The sequence below is a fragment of the Gopherus evgoodei genome, chromosome 10 (assembly GCF_007399415.2).
Source record: "Gopherus evgoodei ecotype Sinaloan lineage chromosome 10, rGopEvg1_v1.p, whole genome shotgun sequence".
NCBI classification, from domain to species: Eukaryota; Metazoa; Chordata; order Testudines; family Testudinidae; genus Gopherus; species Gopherus evgoodei.
The window spans coordinates 27,703,407-27,728,221 of record NC_044331.1 but is presented as its reverse complement, the minus strand read 5'-3'; the positions used below and the strand labels follow the sequence as shown (position 1 = coordinate 27,728,221).

At 40.2% G+C, this 24,815-nt stretch overlaps 1 protein-coding gene across 2 annotated transcripts in view; it reads left to right on the top strand.

The window, feature by feature from the left end:
* The window catches only part of ADAM10 (ADAM metallopeptidase domain 10), a 111,074-nt gene that overhangs the window by 59,622 nt on the left and 26,637 nt on the right, over positions 1 to 24,815 (top strand). For both annotated transcript variants that reach the window (XM_030579024.1, XM_030579023.1), the window contains 4 exons: positions 10,369 to 10,472; positions 14,047 to 14,196; positions 16,789 to 16,881; positions 18,772 to 18,955. In XM_030579024.1, coding sequence (XP_030434884.1) covers positions 10,369 to 10,472; positions 14,047 to 14,196; positions 16,789 to 16,881; positions 18,772 to 18,955 — 531 coding nt within the window. The remainder of the gene's footprint in view (positions 1 to 10,368; positions 10,473 to 14,046; positions 14,197 to 16,788; positions 16,882 to 18,771; positions 18,956 to 24,815) is intronic.

The window sequence follows — 24,815 nt, the reverse complement described above, 5'->3', positions numbered from 1 at the left end:
GGGCTGCGGCTTGCTGCGCTCGGCCGGATGCTCCGGCTGGGGAGCGCGGACCCTGCAGCTTGCCGCATTGACTGGATTTTTAATGGCATGCGGAGTCCCAGTAGAGAGCCGCATGCAATTAAAAATCGGCTCGCGTGCCATCGGTTGCCGACCCCTGGTCTACACTGTAGCTGTCTATACTGCAGCTGGAGCTCAAGCTAGCACATTAAAAATAACAGTGTGGGCATTGTAGCTTGGGCTCTCAAGCTTTAGTTTTTATGTCAGATACTGACTCCCTATTTGCTTTATTAACCAAATTTATAATCTTGTCAAAAATATATAAAGTTTTAAAAGATCTATTTTCCACAGTCCTGTGTCAGTTGCTTCATTATTTTGACAGGGATCAGTGTCAGGCTGATAAATCTATAATTACCAGGGTCATACTGTTAATCTTTTAAAAATATTGGTACATCAGCTTTCTTCCAGTCTTCTGGAACTTCCCCAGTGTTCCAAGAGTTATTGAAAATAGCTCCTCAGCCAGCTCTGTAACGGCTCCTGTTTACTTCTTGTCCTGACCTGCTGATTTTAAAATGTCTGACTTTAGAGCAGTGGTCGCCAACTGGTCGATCACGATCGACTGGTCGATCCTAGAGGATCTTCTAGTCTATCGTGATCTCTGGCGGCAGCGCAGTGTGGCTGCCACTTAAGGCAGACTCCCTGCCTACCTCAGCCGCATACCGCTCCCAGAAGCGGCCACTGCAGCCCTGGGGACGGGGGAAGAGGGTGGCAGAGCAGCACCAGTGGCCGGGTGAGCTGCGGAGTCGGTGCTTGCAGAGAGAGGCAGCGCACGGAGCCATGTGCCTCCCGCCGCAGGAGCGCGTAGACCCCTTCTGGAAGCGGTGTCAGCGTGGGATAGACAGGGAGCCTGCCTTAGCCTCACTGCACCTGTTGCCCAGTGTGAGGCCACACTCCAACCCGGATCCCTGAGCCCCCTCCTGGAGCCAGCATCCCAAACCCCCTCCTGCACCCCAGCCCTGAGCCCCCTTCTGGAGCCAGCACCCCATACCCTCTTCTGCACTCCAAGCCCCAGCCCTAACCCCCAGCCAGAGCCAGCACCCCATACTCCTCCTGCACCCAAACTCCTCCTCAGAGCCCGCACCGTGCACTCCCTCCTGCTCCACAACACTCTGCCCCAGCCTGGAGCCCCTCCTGCACACAAACTCCCTCCTATAGCTTGCACCCCTCACTCCCTTTTGCAACCCAGCTCCCTGCCCCAGACTCAGCCCAGAGCCCCCTCTCACATTGTAAACCTCTTGGCCCTAGCCTAGAGCCCGCACCCCTTCCCGAACCCCTGCCCCAGCCTGGTAAAAGTGAGCGATAGAAGGGGAGGGGGGGTTGGGGTGGGGTAGATTCTGGGTTGCCTTTGGATTAAAAAAAAATGATCTTGGGTGTAAAAAGGCTCGAGACCACTGCTTTAGAGGCTGCTGTTGTAATGTCATCCTGAGTTTCTGTTAGAATGGAAAGAGTTTCTTCATCATTATCTATTTAATTTTGCTTTGATTTTTAATTGATATCATTTTAGGATAACTTCAGGGCTTCTGTACATTGTAATATTTTAAAAATTAATGTATAATGCTTACTAAGATACCTCAAAATGATTCAGCGAGACACCTTCCAAAGCATACTGTCTTAGATATGTAATCTTGTTTGTGATTGTAGTTTAACAAAACAGACTCTGTAGAACTTTTTAAAATGAAAACAAGAGCACACATCTTAGTTCTTCTTGCTGTATAATCTATAACTGCATCTAACTCTCATGAAATATTTGCAGATAGACATAGCAGCTCATACTGGTGAAGCAACAAAAAAAAGCCTCTCAGTGCTAATTCAGCAGGTTGAGGGGGTGTGGGAGGAATCTTTTTGTTTTAAGATGGAATATTTTGGTCAGCCGTGTTTGAGCCTTTTAAAACAATGTACTTTTAGAGCCTTTTCAGGAACCATAATGCAACATATGATTAGCATCTCAATGAAGTCTTATTCAGTAGTCAAACAAAAGGGGGGTTTTGTAAATGGGGATTATATTGTCATCTTTATAAGAAGGCTTTTGTCAGTTACAGTGGATGTGGTGACCAGTGGAAGGCTGCCTTCTATTCATGACTTTGAACACAAAATGAATGATTTCAGATTCCTGAGCCACTCCCAGTCAAACTGTTTTATAACTCAGTGCCAATATGATGCAAATTAGTTGCATTCATTGATGGATTAGTTTTGGAAACTAGTTCTTCTACACACTGAGGGTTTCAAAGGAACTCTTTATTTAAATATGTGAATTATATAATATGTTCTTGAGTCACATTATTAAATACAAAATGACTTGCATGTTTACTCAGGTTAGTTGTGGAAGGGAAAGCCTGCTCATAAATCTTTTACAGTAAGTCAAAGGAAGTGGAAATTTTGGTGGCCTCTTCAAGGCCTTGGAGAAGTTGTGTATTAACTTCTAATCTTTTTTTTTTTTTTTAAATTCTGTACCTGTTTTGGTGAGTCCATATTTTGGTAAGGTAGGATTATTCACCATGAATAAATTTATCCAAATTTACAAATTGTGTTTTTAATTACAACTTACATTTCTGTGCCCACTACTTGTGATCACCATCTTGTAGATAAAAATATTTTTGAAGGTGTTATGGGAATCCAATGTGAGTGGTTGATAATTCAGAAAAAAAAAACTACTCCTTTAATACAGGTTTAACTTTTATAAATAGAAATTTTAAAATTGTTGAAGTTTTTCTTAAATCACTTCAAGTGAGGAACCATGTGTCTAAATCCAGCGTACTTTTAATTATTTAACCATACATTGCTTAGTTCATAGCACTGTTTACTAACAAACAGGGGAAAGGGAGTGCGGGGAGTGACCTGGTTTCTTGCTCTCCAGACTGATATTACACTTGGGGCTTGTCTACATCAGAAAGTTGCAGCGCTGGTGAGGGAGTTACAGCGCTGCAACTTTGAGAGTGTCCACATCTGCAGGGCATCACCAGCGCTGCAACTCCCTGTTTGCAGCGCTGGCCGTACTCCCGTTTTGTCTCGGGTGTAGAGGATCCAGCGCTGGTGATCCAGCGCTGGTAATGCAATGTAGACACTCACCAGCGCTTTTCTTGACCTCCGTGGAAGGAGGAAGCCTCTGGTAATCAAGCTGGTTTCCTTTCCCGGTTTGCTCTCTCGGTCCCGGAGCCAGCCAGCAAACCGCGGGGAAGGAGACCTGCTTGCTCGGGGTTCCGGGACCGAGAGAGCAAACCGGGAACCCCGCGGTTTGCTCTCTCGGTCCCGGAGCCAGCCAGCAAACCGCGGGGAAGCAGACCTGCTTGCTCGGGGTTCCGGGACCGAGAGAGCAAACCGGGAACCCCGCGGTTTGCTCTCTCGGTCCCGGAGCCAGCCAGCAAACCGCGGGGAAGGAGACCTGCTTGCTCGGGGTTCCGGGACCGAGAGAGCAAACCGGGAACCCCGCGGTTTGCTCTCTCGGTCCCGGAGCCAGCCAGCAAACCGCGGGGAAGGAGACCTGCTTGCTCGGGGTTCCGGGACCGAGAGAGCAAACCGGGAACGCCGCGGTTTGCTCTCTCGGTCCCGGAACCCCGAGCAAGCAGGTCTCCTTCCCCGCGGTTTGCTGGCTGGCTCCGGGACCGAGAGAGCAAACCGCGGCGTTCCCGGTTTGCTCTCTCGGTCCCGGAACCCCGAGCAAGCAGGTCTCCTTCCCCGCGGTTTGCTGGCTGGCTCCGGGACCGAGAGAGCAAACCGCGGCGTTCCCGGTTTGCTCTCTCGGTCCCGGAACCCCGAGCAAGCAGGTCTCCTTCCCCGCGGTTTGCTGGCTGGCTCCGGGACCGAGAGAGCAAACCGCGGGGTTCCCGGTTTGCTCTCTCGGTCCCGGAACCCCGAGCAAGCAGGTCTCCTTCCCCGCGGTTTGCTGGCTGGCTCCGGGACCGAGAGAGCAAACCGCGGCGAAGCTGGTTTCCTTTCCCGGTTTGCTCTCTCGGTCCCGGAACCCCCCATGAAGCCGCCCAACAGCGCTGCAGTGTGGCCACATCTAACACCACTTGCAGCGCTGGTTGCTGTAAGTGTGGCCACTCTGCAGCGCTGGCCCTATACAGCTGTACTAATACAGCTGTAACAACCAGCGCTGCAAAATTTTAGATGTAGACATGGCCTTGGTATTCTGACAGAGTAAAAATAGATTTCTCACTTAAAACATCCCTGGTTACTAATGTCATTAACACTTCATAGCTATTCTGCCTCCTAGTTACATGTAAAGTGTTATGGGCCTCACTAAATATTGAGGAGAGTAGGGATTTTAAAGGGATCATATGTAAGGATGTGTAAAAAGTTCCCTAGTGTGGCCTCTTTTTCAAATATCTAACACTTGTAGGAGAATAGGGAAAATAGTTTGACAATTGTTCAACGTATTACCTTGCAAGTCTTTGGCCAGAAGATCATCCTATTTACATCCAGTGCAGGTTCATTGTAGAGGTCCAGATGCCCTTCTTGACTTTACTGGAAAGTTGTGGTCTGGAAGAGGTGACTGAACTTTCCTTTTGGTGAAGGCACATGCTCCTCTGCTGGTCAGCTCTGCGAACACTGGAGCTAGGATCAAGGGCTATTTCAGGACAACTGGAGAACCAGAAGGGAGCAATGCTTCACAAAGGAGTTTAAAAGTATCAGAGAAGCACTGCCTAAGCCATTGTGATTCAAGGAAGCATCACTGCTTTAGCAGTCACCATCACAGGCTGTTCTGGCACCTCCTCCTCATCCCCCAAGATCAGAGTAATGCTTGCACTGAAATGAATGGGCAGTCCTTGCTGCCTCGCTCCTTGCATAGCAGAAGTGTAGTGCCACTGATTTTTTTTTAAAGTGGATATGAGTTCTGTTTGAGACTATATTACTCTGAATACTAGCATAGCCATACATTCTAATAATTTTTTGTTTTTGGAATGTACATATGTCTATCAAAAGAATACTAATTAATCCAAACTCGTTTGGTGTCAATATTCCAGTTGAACAATTAACAGCCAGCAGAAAAAGGTCCTAGAAAAGTTCTGGTCTCATCTCAGCAAATTTTCTCTAAAAAGTTACCATCCTAGAAAGGATCTTCATTTTGAGTAGCATTTGCTACAGTAAAGACAGCTTGAAAAATTCCTGACTGCAGATGTGGTATCAGCTGTTCCAGAATCTCAAGCCAGCTTCTTTGGTAGAGATGGTAGGCACCATCAGCTAGTCAGTGTCTTGCTACACTGCTAATATGGCTTTGGTATGTCTGTTATATTTTGATATCACTTAAACCTCTTTAAGTTTGCTACTGCACAAAGGGTCTCTTGTCCTCTAAAGCTTTTTGGAACATGGGACTTCAAAACCCCATATTCAGATATGAGAAACCCTAGAAAAATACTGATTTAAGGGGTCTCTACATCTCTGAAAAGAATGCTACGGTTATAAGAAAAAACAAACCACAAACTTATAAGTCCATTTGAGATACCAACTTCTTGTATCATTCTTTTGGAAGTGAGAACTATTTGCCTAAACTGCAGGAAACAGACTCTAGGAAATCCCTTATCACATTCTTAGCTTCTTAAACTGCGATCTTGTTTCCTGGAAAGGCAGGTCATTGTTGACCGATCCCACTAAACACTATTTTCGTTATCAGTGCTGCTGAACAGGCCGCACTGAAGGTCCTGTTGGACTGTATGAGCAAGAGTCCTGATTTGGATTTGTGGTGGCCAATGAGTGGGTTTTGGTTCAGGAAGGGGTCCCTATTGGCACCTTTGCACAATGGCAATAAGATTGTGTAGTGGTTGTGTATGTGAAATCTGCTGGTACACATGTACTGTTGGTCATCACTTTCTATTGGTCGTCACCCTTTAGCTCACTAGAAATTCAAGTCCGAGATTTATCTTGGAGCCAGGCAACTTAGTCCAATAAAATCCTCCTAAACTAGCATTAATTTTTGAAAAAATCCTGGTTAAGTCAGCAATTTTAAAAATATTTGGTTTATTGCATGCCATAGCTTAAGTCTCAGCCCCTCCTCTCTAAAAAATATAAAAAATACAGAACATAAGAGCACTTATGAGAGAGCTGACATGCCTAATTGAGGTAAAAAAGGTCTTGTGATGACATTGTCACTAGTTTACAGAAAGTTACCAAAAGTGAAAAATAGCTTAAAAGACCCTGGCAACAGCCAGCCACTGAACATTCATTTATCAGTAAAAGTAAAAAATAAGTTGGAGAACTTATGACTAGTGTTGTCATTTGTCTTGCAAACAAGACATTTTACAGTAATCTTTATATTTAGGGACTGGGCCACAAATCAAATAGCTTATCTTTGAAAGTTTTCATTTTGATAGAGGAAAAATTGTTTTAAAATCTCCCAACATGAAACACATTATATAAAAACTATTTCTTAAGAGTCTGTGTGCTACATACACTATTTCTCTCGGGTAAGGAAAGCTTGTTAGCCATATGCTTTAAAGTCATAGACAATGGATTAACAGAAAAATCGTATGTATTGTAAAATATTCTCTGTTTGGGTCTACAGCAAAAGTACTATTATGTGGCTTTGTAAATTTCTGTGTGTTCTAGTGTTAACTTTTCTTTTAGGGTTTAAGTGCTCACCTCAAATCCTAAGATAGAAAATGAAATACTAGGTTTTTTCTGTTCAATCTTTTCTTTGGCTGCCTACTAACTTTTGTATTTAAGGACCTTTAAAAGACACATACTTTACGATAACCTTTGCCGATATTAGATTTGCAACAAAAACTAACTTGTGACCTTCATTACATCATGTGACTAAAGCTGATTATGAACATAATTGGATTTAAGGCACAGCCTATTTAAAGTTTCCCTGTAAATTCAATTCTCCTCTTTCACAAATATGCAACTGGCAGTATTAAACAATAAAACATCAGACAGATTATTGCCCAGGCTGGGTAGAAATATAAATATTGTGCACTTGTCTATTCAAAAGTTTTCCCATAAAACGAAGTATTGCTGTTCTGAGTTGTGATATTCCATTGAAAAGAAGATACAAGTGTTCCAGACGTTCTTGTAATGCAGCCATATTTTCCAAAGACACATGGACAATAGATCCTACAGTATTAACAGTGTATTAAACTAATGGACACTTGTTTATCAATAAAAAAGTGCTGTTTCTCAACCTAACTTTGAAAAGCAGTATTCTTGAAACGTGCAGACTACACAAAGCTCACTCAGCTATTCAGTAGCGCAGTAATCTTGCTGCAAATATCTAACTCAGGAACACGTTAGCTGTAAAAAGATCTATGCTGATAATTAAATATAATCAAAAGGTTATTGTTACATACATATCTGTTTAAGATTTAATTTAAATTCACAATTTATTCAGAATACTGTGTCTTTTAAAACTAGAGTTCTCTGTAGGATATACTTCCATTTGACTCCAACATTCATCCTGACTTGATCCTTTGACATCAGGAATTGGGATTTGAAAGAGAAGGCTCCCATCTTATGTTTGTTTCCATGGAATAGGAAATTGTACATTTCCCTGAAATGATTTATTGAATTCATTTAAAACATTCGAATAGAATTTTAATACAAGTGGATAGAAATGTATTTTTCTTTGAAATTTGCAAATTTCAAAATTTGTTTTAAAACGAAGTTAATTATACAATAAATGGCCGTGGCTTGAATTTCTAGAAGGAAATCTATAGAAGTAAGCCTAGGCACTGCATTCTTGCTTACTGTGGAGTTAGCTGCTGTTTAAAGAAAATGTCATTTCTTCACGCTCATTGTCTGGATAATAGTATTCCTTGTCCTAGAGGCATGTCTGTCACTGTTCACTTCCTTTGTATGCAGAGGATATTCCCATTCTTACATTTCCTTTTCCCATAAGGTTCCCACCTCTCTTCTCTATTCCTATTTTAAAAGCCAACATGCTCTCTAAGTAGTAAATACCACCGTTTGTAGGCTGTGAAGTGGCTACTGCACATGTAGTGGGTGCCACCTACAGTTGTACTGTACCATGTCCCTAGTCTCATCTCAGGAAGAACATTTTCTCTTAGAACAGGAGCACACTGCCATCTTGCATTTCAAATTGTTGAAACAAACTGCTTTTGTTTAGTCAACATTGTATAAGGGTAAATACTTTATTATTTGCTTTGGAGTATCGGTGATTTATGCTCCAGAAAACAAACTAGTTTTGTGGCATTGGTCTGGATTCTCTACTCTAGGGATATGGTGCAGTTAGAAATAGACTTTGAATTTTATAACAGTTGTAACTTAGTTTCCATTAACAATCAGATTATTGTAATTCTATATCTTGCTTTTCTCCCTCAGCTTCCCCAAAAAATTTTCATTTTTTAAAGCACAGTGTGGCCATGTCTACATTAGACTTTCAGCAACATAGCTCTATTGATTGTGTCCCCTCCATGTGTGATCTCGTACTGACTTAGCTCTTTCGGCAAAAGCTCCAAGTGTAGATGCAGTTATAATAGTACAGTTTTGCCAATATGAGTTTTGCTGAGGGTGGGGGTGTAAAATAGGCTGTACCAATAAAATCATAGCTTTGCTGATGTAAACAGCCTCCACACTAGGAGCACTTTGCTGGTATAATATACTAGCATACTTGTACTGACCAGTAAAGCACTCCCACTGTAGACATAACTTATGGTTACACTCTGCCAAAGACTCTGACCAATAAGCTGTATTTACTGATACACCCAATAAAACCAGAATGGCTTTGTAAGGTGGGAAACTGAGGCATGAGTCCAGCCAATGTAGGCTTAATCAGTTTTTTCCTTTGTAAATTTCAGACAGAATCATTGTCATTTACAGTTTTTGATCATATATCCCACAAAATAAAATGGAACAGATAGGGGTCCAAGTTACCAAGTTCTGTTGTATTGAGAAGCTTTCCATTTCACAATCATCTCAGTCTCTGGACTAGTGTTCTCCAATTTGAACCCTTGTTCACTTGGGTTTTCATACATTTTGTTCTTCTACATCACAAAATAGTATCCTAAATTACTTAACGTAACCTTTATTTTTCTTCTTTGAGTTAGAAATTTATAGGGAAGAACATGCCCTAATATCAGCATATTCTTATATTTTCCAAACATGGGATTTTGGAGATTTTTTGCTCAGTTTAGCAGCAATGCTCATAAATCATTGAAAATCCTACCATTACAATTTGAAGTACTTATTCAGTCTAGGGCCAAGATGTTTAATTGTTCCCCAACAGCTCTGAAAGTCTTTTGAAATATTAAAATACCGTATGACTTGTAAGGTTCTTTTAATTTAAAATACAACTTGTGCAACCTGTAAATATTCTACAGACTATTCAACTTGGGACACTATAGCACAATCTTCAGGCAACGCGTCCAGTTGCTGGAAAATGGGACAGGGAATTAGGACATGAATTCTTTTCCCATCGCTGCCACAGATTTACTGTGCAGCTGTGAGCAACTCACTGAATTTCTGCACCTTAGATTTTCCTTTGTAAAAAGATATAATACCCACTTGTAAAATTCTGATAATTAGTAAGAAAATGGTTCTACATGTGGCCTCGTTCATATAAGATATACATTTCCCATAAGAGCAAATAGATATATTTGAATATGTTTAATTTTAAGGTTACGTTGAGTAGTCACTAGTGATTGTTTTGTTGTCATATTCATGTTATTGAGACTTAAATTTGTGGGTTGGTGAGAGAATAAATTTGCTCCGGTATAGTAAGAAAGTTCAGAAGTGAACTGAAGGATTTTAAAATCCAACACTTGTTACTTTACATTAACAGAATGCCTTGGGTAGAATTAAAAATGACCAGTATTTTAAAACAAGTAATAAGATAATTTCCTCTTACCTACCAGGACCTGATTTCACGGTCTTCCTTTCTTCAGCAAGAATTCATGACATCATTAGAACCAAAGTAATATAAGGAATACTGCTTTCATGGCCAATGATGTCATTAGCTCTTGCAGTAGAATCAAAATCCTAAACAGTCTGGTCAGGTAAATGCTTCAGTTCACTCTTTTAAAGCTTATTTTTTATTGTAAAACTATCCATGTTCTAGTATTTTTTTTTATTTATTTTAAGTGTCACAATTCATTTGTATGAAAAAAGCTAAGAAAAAAACTTAAGTTGGTGGCTTATTGGGAATGCTTCTGAGGAAAAAATTCAGATGATCTGTTGCATACTCAATTTGCAATCTCTGAAGATGAGAGATTTTTTCCTTGAAGTATCAAGTGAGCAATGTTTGACACTAATTGAAAATTAATCTATCTGATATTTTCACATTTTATACATAAAAGTAAATTTTAAACAAATATTCAGAAGTTGAAAAATCAAAATAACCTAATTTTTCCCACATTTTAGAGTATCCTCATAAATATGGACCACAAGGAGGTTGTGCAGATCGTTCTGTGTTTGAAAGAATGCAGAAGTACCAAATGACTGGTATAGAGGAACCAACAGCACAGGTACAGCACATGGTATAATGGATCTTATTGATAAAATGAAAATTAAATATTGATATTGCTCCTCTGCATGTGCCCAGTATCCCTTCATTCTTTTCCTGGCCCACCTCACCTGCCCCCCAGTCAAAGTTGCCCATAAAATTTTAGGGGACTTCTCCAGCTTAACAAAAGTATCTGAAAAATCATTTTCCTGTCTTTAAATTGTTTATATTTCAAAAGGCTATTTAAATTTAGGTCCAAAAGTCTACATTCCTGAACACAGGTACAGTATAAATCCTGGTTGATATATGTTATGTTCGGGTCAATGAAGATGCATATGTGCACAGGTACTTGGGTTTCAGTTGAGAATGTTTTTAGTACAGAACGGAGGTCTGGGTAGATGTTATCTCAAGGTCTTAGTTATTGGACTATTTTTACAGTATTATAGAGTAGCAGTAGTCACTCCATAATTAAGGTTGTAAATGAGTTTCAGTTACAAGTCAGGCTTTGCAGATTTTAGGTGGTGTAGAAGCAAACAGTGGTGTAGAAGCAACCTTGGAACTGAAAAGTTAGTGACATTGAAGAGCCTATTTGTTTGGTTTTTGTCTGGTGACTAGCAATTCAGCTTTAACCCACTGAAGACTAACCAGCTTCCTAAGGTTTCTTGGAAGAGAGAAGAGGGATTGGCTCTTGAAGAGCAATCCACTGGTTACAGGCCTGAGCGGACCCAGGAGTTGCTTATGTCTGCACGAAGTTCATTTTGTTACATGTAGATTCTTTGTACTATATCCATCACTTGGAATCTGAGCACCTTCCAGAGGCAAATTTAAGAACATGAGTGGAGTAGGTGTGGGGTCAAAATGAGCCTCAGAATGCCTGCAGCGGGCAATGGAAGTTTGAGTGGAAAGGCACTTAAAATTTACCCAATGTGGAACCCTACTTCTTTGGTTCTCCTAGGATGCACAGGAGTTTAGGTGTTCCTTATGAGAACCTTGGGATCCACAGGAAGGAGAGGAGAATTGCCCCTCTGTGCTGTCCCTTGTAATCTCCTTAGTCTCCTAGTTTCTCCCCTCACTGCCTACATATTTTAGAATGTGCACAGAGGAGGGAATCCCCTCCTAACAACCTTAATATCTTCAGCAAAGGCAAAATACTCTTTAGTGGATATTAGGCAATGCACGGATGAGGGCTTCCACTCCTGCAGACCTCAGGAAGAAAGAAAATCATTCCAAGTCCTTTGCTCTGCCAAGTTCCATATTAGTTCTGAAAGACAAAACTTGATAATGAAACTCTTACGGCTGCAGATACATATCTGAGTGTTGCCTTTCAAGAACCTTTTAGCTTAAAAAAAGGCTAAAAATTAGATGAGGTTGTACTTCTTAAATACAACATTGCCTTCTTTAAAAAGAACCTTCACTCCACCCTTAGTAAAAACAGCACAGAGCAAACTAGTACGTGAATACCATAATCTCTGTAAAACTACATGTTCATATAATGTTAAACATAATTGTAATCTCATTCTTTCTTCCATTGGACTATGCCTTAGTTTAGACAATGGTTTGTGTGTCATTTTAATAAGCACTAAAATTTTCCTTTAATATATTCCACCATATATGTTAATATATTTTTGGAGCTGTCAGTGAGGAAATCTTGCAAATACAGCTAATTACACTTAAAACATTCTCTTTCTTCATTCCCTACATATTCTGGAAAGGGCCACAAAGAAAACTGCATTCATTTTCTGTCCTTGAAGGGTAAAACCTAGTTCAGATGCTAATGGCTTAAATTAATTTTACTTTCAACAGGCCTGCTCAGATGGGATTTGCAAAGTGCTTTAGTGTTTTAGGAGCCAGTCTTACTGAAAATCAGTGAGAATTGTGCTAAGTCACTAAAATGTTGTTGAGAATTGCACCCATGGTCCCTTATGCTGCAGTGCTTTCAACTTTTATTTTAATTGTCTTAGTTAATAAGTCAGCTTCCTAAATTGAGTCTTCCAAAGCTGACAGTATCCATCTCAGATTCTACCATATGATCTCTTACATTATGGATTTGCTCTAAATCCTTGTCTCTAGCTAAAAACTTTCTTTCCAGTGTTAGGAATGTCCTGATGCCTAGTGTGGACAGTTTCGACTATCATGACTATTTTCAGAGCTGTCCAATAGATTTACCTTCAGTGGTTAGATGACGCTCTGCTGAAAACAGCACTGGCAGCCAAAACCCTATTTACATTGTGGCTCAAGAAATTGCTAACACTAGTGCAATTGAGCCAGTGCAGCTGGATCCAGTGTTGGGAGCAGCAGGATTTTTTCCCCAAAACTGCCATGTGTAGACATGACCTACTAAATGATGATGGGCTATAAATAAGGGCCCTACCAAATTCATGGCCCATTTTGGTCAAATGCACAGTGATAGGATTTTAAAAATTGTAACTTTTGTGATTTCAGCAATTTAAATCTGAAATTTCACAGTGTTGTAATTGTAGGGAGTCCTGACCCAAAAAGGAGTTTGAGGGGGTGGGGGGCAGTTCCTACTGCCATCCTTACTTCTGCACTACTGCTGATGGCAGCCCTGCCGTCAGAGCAGGGCTCCCAACCAGCAGTCGCTGCGCTCCAGCTGCCCAGCTCTGAAGGCAGTGCTGCCTTTAGCAGAAACGCAGAAGTAAGGGTAGCAGTAGCGATCCCCCCCACCCAAAACAGCTTTTTGGGTCAGGATCCCTACAATTACAACAGCTGCTGCTTGCAGGTTGCCCAGCTCCGAAGGCAGTGCAGAAGTAAGGGTGGCAATACCATGACCCCCGTAAAATAACCTTGCGGGCACCCCCCCATCACTCTCTTTTGGGTCAGGACCCCCATTTTGGGAAACTCTTGTCTCCCCTGTGAAATCTGTATAATATAGGGTAAAAGCACACAAAAGACTAGATTTAACTGGGGGAGACCAGATTTCACAGTCCGTGACGCATTTTTCATGGCCACGAATTTGGTAGGGCCCTAGCTTGCTAAGGCAAATGTGTTAGCTATCAGTGCTCTGAATGGCAGAAATAGTGGATGTGTTATTCTGGCTGTTTGGTAATACTTCATTACACAATCAAGCACATATTGGAATGTTTCAGCTTATTCAAATTAATAACACTTCAGATCATTACTACTCTAAGAAACAACCTTTTTGTTGTGGTGAGGAAACACTCCTAAAATTGATTTTTATATCTACAAATTGGATTTGTGGTGTTTATCCACCATTGCAGAGAGCTACATAGTTTTCTATTATGGTTTCCTAGGTTTTAAAGGCATAGAATTACTATGATAACGATGGTTCCAAAACTTCTCTGTTTTTGTTGGCTATATTCTAAATTACGGGGATAAGCTCACAGAGGAGTTACGAGTAAAGTGTGCTTATGAAGTAGATGACCTACCTGAAGACTAGTCTAGTTCAAGATTTAAGAAACTTTTATGTAATAAATAGGATAATATAGCTCTTCATCTGTTTTTCTCTTAAGAATACTGCACTCATGTAAAAGGCATTAGTGTTTTTAAATGACTTAATTATAAAAGAATATGTACAAAATTAATGCTTTGTTACTTTCTAATTTCTGTATCTATAGAAACCCTACAAAGAACATAACATCAATGGTCCAGAGCTTTTAAGAAGAAAACGTGCAGCTCAAGCTGAAAAAAATACTTGTCAGCTCTACATTCAGACTGATCATCTATTCTATAAGCATTATGGAACAAGGGAAGCTGTGATTGCACAGGTATTTAAAAGCCTTTAGTCACTATTTCGGGAGTCTGTTCTTTTTCTCTTTAAGGGAGAATAGGCTAGATGAATGCATTTTTATCATGGTGCTTTTCATGTTCAGGTCTGGATACACTTTTTCATCTGCTACTGCCATCCTGGCATTATTAAGGCAGCTTTCTCATTGCCTTACCACAAGCGTACCAAGTGCCCAATGTTCAGAGGTGCTAGGCACTTGGACCTCTCTTTAATGGGAGTTAGGGATGTTCAGCACCTGTGAAAATCAGGCCCCAAGCTCATAATTTGTTAAGAAAATAGTTCCTTCTGGAGATGTCAGACTTGTATGAAAGTCTGAAAACATAATATGTTAGCATTTCAAGAGGAAAGGTATACAGTGTAAATTCTGAGAACTTTCAGTTAATGACTGTGGGTATGTCAGCAATGCAGCTGGGAGCATGCCTTCTGGGCTGGGTAAACAGATCATACTATCTCTGCTGGAGCTAACATGCTGAAGCAGTGTTGCCATAGCAGCAGAGGTGGTGGCTTAGGCTAGCCACCCAAGCGCAAACCCAAGGAGTCAGGAGGACTTGAACTTGGGTGACTGTGAGTCTGTCTACCTGGGCTGGCACACATGTTCCCAGCTGTGGTATAGACGTGTCCAGTAAGACCTACTCCTGTAGAGGCAAGATAGTCAGAGAAGCAGTAGGAAGGAACCAAAAGTAGACAGTCTTCACTTATTTCAATGAATTCCTAGCTAAGAAACTTACTTTCTTGGTTCCTCTTATGTTTGCTGAAAAATATAGGTAATATGTTACTACTTCTTGAAGTGTTGGATAGCTTCACAGCCCACTTTTGCATCTAATATAATGTAGATTATTAGTTCATTAGACTGTACCGCTACAATTCATTATGGGTAACGTTTTCAGAAGTTCCCTAGTCCCATTTTCAAGAGCAAGTTAGATAATTAGGCACCTAACTGAAAGTCAGTGGGACGTAAGAGCCTATGTCTCTTTTTCTTGAAAACGGGGCTTGAGCTCCTGAGTCCACAAAGTGCAACACTTTTAAACTTTTACCCGCCCAGCTGCCCAGTAGGAATCCTTACCCCCAATTTAGGCAATGCATGGTGAGAGTTAGGTGCCTAAGAATGGGATTCAGAAAAGCAACAAGCTGAATGGGCAGCTGCCTAAGCTAGCCAGTAGGAAATACCAAGGAAAGGGGTGGGCTTTAGGCCCTGTCACATAAAGGTGGTTAGGCATTTCCCTCCAACCCAGAGTTAGATGCATATTTCAGCTCAGCATTCATAGCTGTGAACCCTCTCGTGGAGTTGTGCACTGGGCTTTACAGTCAATCTTTGGTCCAATGAATATCTATCTATGTAAAGTGGAGCAGTTTCAACAGGATACATTGAATTAAGGCACTCACCTGGAATGTGAGAGAGCTGCATTCAAGTGCTTGCTCCAGATCAGGCAGAGTGGAGATTTGAAGATGGGTCCCTCCCGTCCCAAGTGAGTGCCCTAACCATTAGACTATTGGACACACATCCACCCTTCCCATTCTTCCAAATTCCTGATCTGGTCAACGCCGGCTGTCTTTTTTTTTTTTTTTTTTTCTTCATGGTTTAGGTGTGCTCTGAGCATATCTAATAGATTGTCCCCTCCTTCCCCCCCCCCCCCGGTGAAATAGGCAGAGGAACGCTTAGTTTGAGAAGCCCACAGGTGTTTAGGTGCAAGCTAGGGCGGGCATCAAGCTGCTTTGGTAGCATCAAGACTTAAGCAGTTTTGTGCAGGCCCACTGGCAGGAACTTGTGTGGGAATTTAGGTGACTTCATTGTTAGACACCAGCTAAATGGGTGTTTTCGAGGATCTAATTGATTCCTAAATATTGGACATAAGCCCACTTAAAGTGACAATTAGGCACCGAAGTCCCTCTGTCACTCTAATTCTTAAGTCACTTTTAGGTGCTTTTGAAAACTTTATCCTGTATTCATATTTGCTTTCTAGTAAAAATAGAATAAAGTGCAGTGACAATTTACAATTAAATTTTGTCTAAAACTGTTCCAGCATATCATTCTTTAAAATCATATAATCCTTTGAGGATACTTTGATGTTAGGGGGGAATTAAATGGCTGTCACAAACAAATACACCTCTACCTCGATATAACACTGTCCTCCGGAGCCAAAAAATCTTACCGTGTTATAGGTGAAACCACGTTATGTCAAACTTGCTTTGATCCACTGGAGTGCGCAGCTCTCTTTCCCCCCTCCCCCCCCGGAAGCGCTGCTTTATCGCATTATATCTGAATTCGTGTTATATCAGGGTAGTGGTGTATATCATTGTTTCCAATTATTTGTACTGGGTGAGTAAAGTTAATTTAGCAATAGGGAATATCTAGGATTTTTATGGCCTGAACTATGTCATTTACTTTAGGTGTACACTGATTATTCATTATGGGTACTTTTATTAAAAACGCCTGTCACATATGAGTGAAAGTTAATGCTGCATGTTAATTTGCACGTGAAGATGCTTGCATTGAAGTTTTCTTGTGTAATATAATACGTAGAAAACATTTTTTGACTGAAAACACTTCAGCTTGTCTCTTTCTGATTAACAGATATCCAGTCATGTTAAAGCAATTGACACAATTTACCAGTCAACAGATTTCACAGGAATCCGTAACATCAGTTTCATGGTGAAACGAATAAGAGTAAGTAATTCTGTTGTTGCAGACATATCCGTTGAATGTGAGGAATGTTTGTTTAAAAGAATTATTGTCATTTAACTATCTGCTGACTATGAAACTTTCATGTTAAAAACAGTCAGTTATAATTGTCCTCCTACCTAATTTCTTCAGTGCTCTTGCAATCTTAATGTTCACATTGCCAGGTCTTTCATTATAGCCCTGTGATGTTTCAATTCAGTGTTTGACATAGCGGACTAATTTAAGGGGACATGGCTTCTCATATATTGGTTATCAGCAGTGATGGGAAAGAAAATACAGTAGAAATATAGGAGTTTACTTGAGGGCTGTTACAAAATTAATTTTGTTAAAACTGTTTATATTAGATGCTTTAAACCACTGGTCAGTGCAGAAATTTGCTTCCTAATTTTAAAGTCTGGTTTATCCTTAAAATGGTTCTTTCATTGGTGGGAAAAATAAAAATCAGTACATTGATATAAAGAAACATCAATTAGTTGTTAAAGGTGACATGCAAAGGAGAAAACTGTTGTGTTTGTTCCCTTTTTGTTGCTTTGACATACAAAGAAGGCCTGAAATTGTGTGTGTGAGATAAGTGGTGTGCTTAGACAGTTAGAAATGTGGGTCTTTTAAACAGGGTTTGTTTATGTAATGGGAGGAGAGGATTAATTCCCTCCAGCACAGGTGAAACTCTGACTCTTCTTATGCAAGAAGTTAGATTAAGTGATCTTCTTGGTCTCTTTTGGCCTTAATGTATTAATCTACGTTGGAAGGATATCTGACATTACAAGAGACCAACTAAAAGGGGGAGCAATTGAGAGGAAGGGATTTTAGTCTAGTGTTTAAAATATAGATTTTTTTTAATCTTTGTAACGTCTATGTAACTAATATATAAACAGCTTGAGAGAAAGAAGATCTTTTTTTGAAGAGTCAGTCAGCACTTTGGCCTTTTGGGTTAAGGTGTGAGGTAACTCACAATACACCAGACCCCTGAAAAGTTCCTTCTGAAAAATAGGGAAGGTCAGACCAGACCGGATCACTTGATATACCTGACTCTTTTTATTTTAAAGATAAAAGATTAAAAGGCTGCCTTTATACATTATAAAAAAACAAAACACCAGAGTGCAATTTTTTTTAAAAACTTCCTTTTGCAAATTGCCTTTAGGCCTCCAATTTTTAGATTGTTACATGTGAAATTGCTCTGTGCATAGTAGCACATGTTGTTGTTGTGTTCACTTAAAAAAAAAATAAAATCTCTAATCAGCTTCTGCCTTAGTGCATGTTTGTGCTCAGAAAAATATCTTTCAGAGACTTTCACAGTATAATGAGCTGAATGGAATTTATGTATAGTCCACAATACTAAAACCTTGCTCTTAGTTTTATGTTAGAGATTTAATCTGAGCATGCAGTTTTACTTTATATGGCACTTCTACAATTCTTTCTTGTTCTTAGCTGTATTGTGTGCTATTATGTAGCATGTGCCATCAGTGTACATTATAGGATGTAATACAATCTTTTTGCTCCAGGAACTTGCATTTAAAGTATATATATATAGTAGTCAACTGAATAACCCAGATCAAAGTTATAGAATTAAAGTTATAAATACACACTTTTTTTTGGAAGTCTTGTGGATAAAGTTTGTCTTTTGACAAACTTGAAGGAAGAGGAAGGTTGTAATTTGCCACATAAATGCAGTTATGTTGTATTATGAAACATGTTCACTTTAGGACTCAGGATTTTCCAGATATTATGAATTGATATGTAGCGTCTATAAATCTTTAGATGTTGATGTTATTATTTGACATCATAGTTGGTGATAGGAAGTCTGTCTTAGCAAGCTTGTATTAGCCAGACAAAAGTGAAATGTCTGATTCAGTATAAATTTGAATTTACTTTTAGATCAACACAACTGTTGATGAGAGAGACCCTTCCAATCCCTTCAGATTTCCTAATATTGGTGTGGAGAAGTTTCTAGAACTGAACTCTGAACAGAATCATGATGATTATTGCTTGGCCTATGTATTTACTGACCGTGATTTTGATGATGGTGTCCTTGGTCTGGCTTGGGTTGGAGCCCCTTCAGGTAATTAATCCATGACTTCTGTAAGAGAGTACTCTAGTTGATATTTTTCTCCCTTTCTCCTACCTAAAAATACTTAACTGTTGACTTGACTGAAATATTTCCAACATTGTAGGTCTGATTCTTCACAGTTTGATACTGTATGATTTGAAATTATGTAAACGTCAATACATCATGTGCCACTAACTATTTGAGTCATACAGATTTCTTTATTCATTGCTTTCCTTTAGAACAGCACCTTAATTCTCTGGGCAGACGCTTGACTGGGTATTAGTGACCAGTGAAATGAAAAAGGTGTCAGAGGTGCTTCGAATAAACTATAAGCAAGGCTTCTTATATTCTACAACACTCTACAGCCATGAAATTCACATCTTGCCATAGAATTGTACTCCAGGATCTCTGGCTTTGAGCTCTTACAGATACAAATAACTTGGAAATCTGAACAGAGTATAAACCAATGCAGTGATGTCTGCAGAGACACTGAAACAATATCTATGTATTTGCCCTTCCTAGATGATTTGTCTTTAAATTTCACTGAGACTCTGACCAATTTCATTTCAGCCATGTGTCTTAATTTTCAGTTTCTAAGTATTTCCTGATAGCACTTTACTATGTCATGTCATGTGGAGAAATTTAAGAGTCTCATGATAACTTTCATTGGAGCTACAAAAATCTGCTATTCCAATAGTGTTTTGTGTCACACTTGAGCAGACATAAGAGAACCTTTCTAGAGAATGACTTTCTGCATTGGAGAAATACCGTTTACCACCTGAAAAGGAAAATCTGTTCATCCATGTGGATAGACAACTAGCTCCCTCTGCAGAAAAGAGCCTGTATTGTTAATGTAAAACAGCAGTTGAATAATATTGGAGGTCAACAAATGTCTAATGGATGGAGAAAACTAGTTGCAACATTCTTTCAATCTAAGTGATCATACCTCACTTAATTCTAGAGTATTTGAATGCTAAATGGATGACCTACCATACTTTCCTGTTCTCATATCCATTTTGTGACCCGAAAGTGTAATTCTTGTTCTACAGATAAAGTTATGCTTGGTTTGTCCTCTAATATCCTCAAAGGCTTTTTCTTTAGACAAGTCTGACACTAAGACTGTCTCTTCATACTTCCGACAATACACTGTTGCAGTGCTGCCTTTTTATTGTCTTCTTGGACCACATCCTTTACTTCCTAGTTCCTATAACTTCTTTGGTCAATCAGTTAATCAGCATAGATAAAATTAAAACTTTCACTATGCTGTGGATTTTTTTACAAAATTGTATTCTCAGTAACTTGGGTAGTTTTATCAGTGCTACTGTAATTCTCTTGATTTTTTTTTTTAAATGTTAGCTTGGACTTCTCCGTTTGATTCCCTGAATGACAAAACTGTATTTGAAATAAAATAAACACTAAAATACACAAGTGAGTAACTTTTATCCTTTTACTTAGAAAGTCAGTGGTAGGAAAATTTCCTGTTTGAAGAGAAACAAAGTATTTCTGATAAGTCTTCAATCCTGACGAAGTATCAGAGGGTAGCCGTGTTAGTCTGGATCTGTAAAAGCAGCAAAGAATCCTGTGGCACCTTATAGACTAACAGACGTTTTGGAGCATGAGCTTTCGTGGGTGAATACCCACATCCTCAGATGCATGTAATGGAAATATCCAGGGGCAGGTATATATATGTGTGCTAGCAAGCAAGCTAGAGATAACGAGGGCAGTTCAATCAGGGGGGATGAGGCCCTGTTCTAGCAGTTGAGGTGTGAAAACCAAGAGAGGAGAAACTGGTTCTGTAATTGGCAAGCCATTCACAGTCTTTGTTCAATCCTGAGCTGATGGTGTCAAATTTGCAGATGAACTGAAGCTCAGCAGTTTCTCTTTGAAGTCTGGTCCTGAAGTTTTTTTGCTGCAGGATGGCCACCTTAAGGTCTGCTATAGTGTGGCCAGGGAGGTTGAAGTGCTCTCCTACAGGTTTTTGTATATTGCCATTCCTAATGTCTGATTTGTGTCCATTTATCCTTTTCTGTAGAGACTGTCCAGTTTGGCCGATGTACATAGCAGAGGGGCATTGCTGGCATATGATGGCGTATATTACATTGGTGGATGTGCAGGTGAATGAACCAGTGATGGTGTGGCTGATCTGGTTAGGTCCTGTAATGGTGTCGCTGGTGTAGATATGTGGGCAGAGTTGGCATCGAGATTTGTTGCATGGATTGGTTCCTGAGCTAGAGTTATTATGGTGTGGTGTGCAGTTACTGGTGAGAATATGTTTCAGGTTGGCAGGTTGTCTGTGGGCAAGGATTGACCTGCCACCCAAGGCCTGTGAAAGTGTGGGATCATTGTCCAGGATGGGTTGTAGATCCTTGATGATGCGTTGGAGGGGTTTTAGCTGGGGGCTGTATGCGATGGCCAGTGGAGTCCTGTTGGTTTCTCTCTTGGGTTTGTCTTGCAGTAGGAGGCTTCTGGGTACACGTGTGGCTCTGTTGATCTGTTTCCTTATTTCCTCGTGTGGGTATTGTAGTTTTGAGAATGCTTGGTGGAGATTTTGTAGGTGTTGGTCTCTGTCTGAGGGGTCAGAGCAGATGCGGTTGTACCTCAGTGCTTGGCTGTAGACAATGGATCGTGTGATGTGCCCGGGATGGAAGCTAGAGGCATGAAGGTAGGCATAGCGGTCGGTGGGTTTTCGATATAGGGTGGTGTTAATGTGACCATCACTTATTTGCACCGTGGTGTCAAGAAAGTGGACCTCCCGTGTAGATTGGTCCAGGCTGAGGTTGATGGTGGGTTGGAAGCTGTTGAAATCATGGTGGAATTTTTCCAGAGTCTCCTTCCCATGGGTCCAGATGATGAAGATGTCATCAATGTAGCGTAGGTAGAGAAGAGGTGTGAGTGGACGAGAGCTGAGAAAGTGTTGTTCCAGGTCGGCCATGAAGATATTGGCATACTGTGGGGCCATGCGGGTGCCCATAGCAGTGCCACTGATCTGGAGATATATATTGTCATCAAATTTGAAATAGTTGTGTGTAAGTATAAAGGCACAGAGCTCAGCAGCCAGTTGTGCTGTGGCATCATCAGGGATAGTGTTCCTGACGGCTTGTATTCCATCTGTGTGTGGGATGTTTGTGTAGAGAGCCTCTACATCCATGGTGGCTAGGATGGTGTTTTCTGGGAGGTCACCAATGCATTGTAGTTTCCTCAGGAAATCAGTGGTGTCACGGAGATAGCTGGGAGTGCTGGTGGCATAGGGTCTGAGTAGAGAGTCCATATATCCAGACAGTCCTTCAGTGAGAGTGCCAATTCCCGAGATGATGGGGCGTCCAGGATTGCCGGGTTTGTGGATCTTGGGTAGTAGATAGAATAACTCTGGTCGGGGCTCTAGGGGTATGTTGATTTCTTCTGGTGTTAGTGTAGGGAGTGTCCTGAGTAGATGCTGTAGTTTCTTAGTGTATTCCTCAGTGGGATCTGAGGGAAGTGGCCTGTAGAATTTGGTATTGGAGAGTTGTCTGGCTGCCTCCTTTTGATAGTCAGACCTGTTCATGATGACAACGGCACCTCCTTTATCAGCCTCTTTGATGATAATGTCAGGGTGGTTTCTGAGGCTGTGGATGGCATTGTGTTCTGCACGACTTAGGTTGTGAGGCAAGCAATGTTGTTGTTCCACGATTTCTGCCTGTGCACGCCGGCGGAAGCATTCAATGTATAGGTCCAGGCTGTCATTTCGACCCTCAGGAGGAGTCCATGTGGAGTTATTTTTCTTGTGCTGTTGGTGGGAGAGCACCCGTGTATCAGTGCACTGTTCAGTGTTGTCTTGAAAGTATTCTTTGAGTCAGAGACGGTGAAAGTAGGCTTCCAGATCGCCACAGAACTGTATCATGTTGGTGGGGGTGGCAGGGCAGAAAGAGAGTCCCCAAGATAGGACAGACTTTTCTTCTGGGCTGAGTGTGTAGTTGGATAGATTGACGATATTGCTGGGTGGGTTAGGGGTACCACTGTTGTGGCCCCATGTGGCAGGTAGGAGTTTAGACAGCTTACAGTCCTTTTTCCTTTGAAGAGAGGTGAAGTGAGTAATGTAGATCTCCTGTCTTATTCTAGTGAAGTCCGTTTGTATAGAAGTTTGGTTATTAATGAGAGTCTCCAGGTTGGAGAGCTCTTTTTTGATGTTTTCCTGTTTGCTGTATAGGATGCTGATCAGGTGGTTCCTCAGTTTTTTTGATAGAGTATGACATAATCTCTCACTGTGGTCTGTGTAGTATGTAGATAGCAGTGGATTTTTTACCTTTAGTCCATTTGGTATGATGTCCATCCGTTTGCATTTGGAAAGGAAGATGATCCTGACGAACTAATCAGATAGTATGCAAAATAAAATATGAAAAAATCAATTGAATCAGTAGTTCTTTTTACATACATACATATATATATATATATATATATATATATATATATATATATATATATATATATATATATATATATATATATATATATATATATATATATATATATATATCTGTTCCGAAAAATAGTTTTTTGAGGCTTTAATTTTTTATCGCCAAAATATTTTCATGAACGTGATATTTTTACATTAGAAACAGATTCTAACTGAATAAACATAGAATATAGTTAAGAGAAGTTATTTAAAACATAGATTTCTTTTCAAAGCTTAGACTTATTGAGAAGCAAACTTCTATAGAAGTAGGTGGAAGTTGACGAAGAGGAATGGGTGAAGTCACTTGTAATTGAGAACGGGGACATGGCTAGTGAGTGGAATCAAATTGGAAGTTGAAGCAGAGGAGAGGATGAAATTTAGAATTTGATTTGCTAGAAACTTCTGAATATGAGCAAGGCATGTGAATTAGTTAATCTTGTTCAGTATCCAACATTGAATTCAATAAGTGGCTGTTCCTTGTTCTCACTGTAGTATATGTGAAAGCTTGCTGATCGCTAATGAAAGATTCTGCCATGTTATCTTTCACTGCAGCTTGTGGTATTTGGCAGCAGTGTCCTCTGTTTCAAGGGAAGTAGTAGATGTCTGTGTTAAATGGTGACCTACATGGCCTGGAGTTAAGTTTGTTGGTTCAGCTTCATTTTCAGGAACATTAAAAATTGGAAATATTAAGCATATTAGTTTTAAAACAATTGTTCTTGAGTTGCCAGAAAATAGCAGCTGCTGCTTTGGCTGCCCCATATTGCTTATTTGTATAATTGATCCTTTAGGAAATGCTGTGTTTGAGCTGTTTGGAACACACTGGATGCGTTAGTTTTACAAGATGAATAGTTTGGAACTGTCAGTCTGTACGGCATCTCTTATTCTTGGATTTCTTACCAGTGTTGTATGTTCCCAGCCTGAGAAATAAGATTCTAACCTCACTTTCCCAATGTTGTGTCTATGCTTTGCGTAAATGTAAATTTTTATAGACTACTTATATCTCATTAAAAATTCCGACTGTGCAAACCCAGGCTTGTTACAGTGTCCATGGTTCCACAACAGTTTATTAATTACATCATGTCTAAAAAACACGAAATAAAAGTTAACTGTAATTGTGAAAAGCATTTTTTTTGCATTCCCACAACTAAAAAATGTTCTCATTGTGTTTGGTTTTGGTTTGGTTTTTTTAAATATTCACAAGAATCTGACCAAACTGCAATTTTTTTTACTGTTTAGGAAATTTTAACAATTTGACAAATCCTGGCCATGTAAATATCAGAAACAATACAAATTATTAAAACAGTTTTCGTTTAATGAGACACACAGGAGTATAGTCGTCAGATATTTCTGTTTAATAGAGTGTTGTATTACAGAGTGAGCATCATTAAAACACCTGTAATATGCCATTTCTACTGATTTTTACTAAGTTGAGTGAAATCTCAG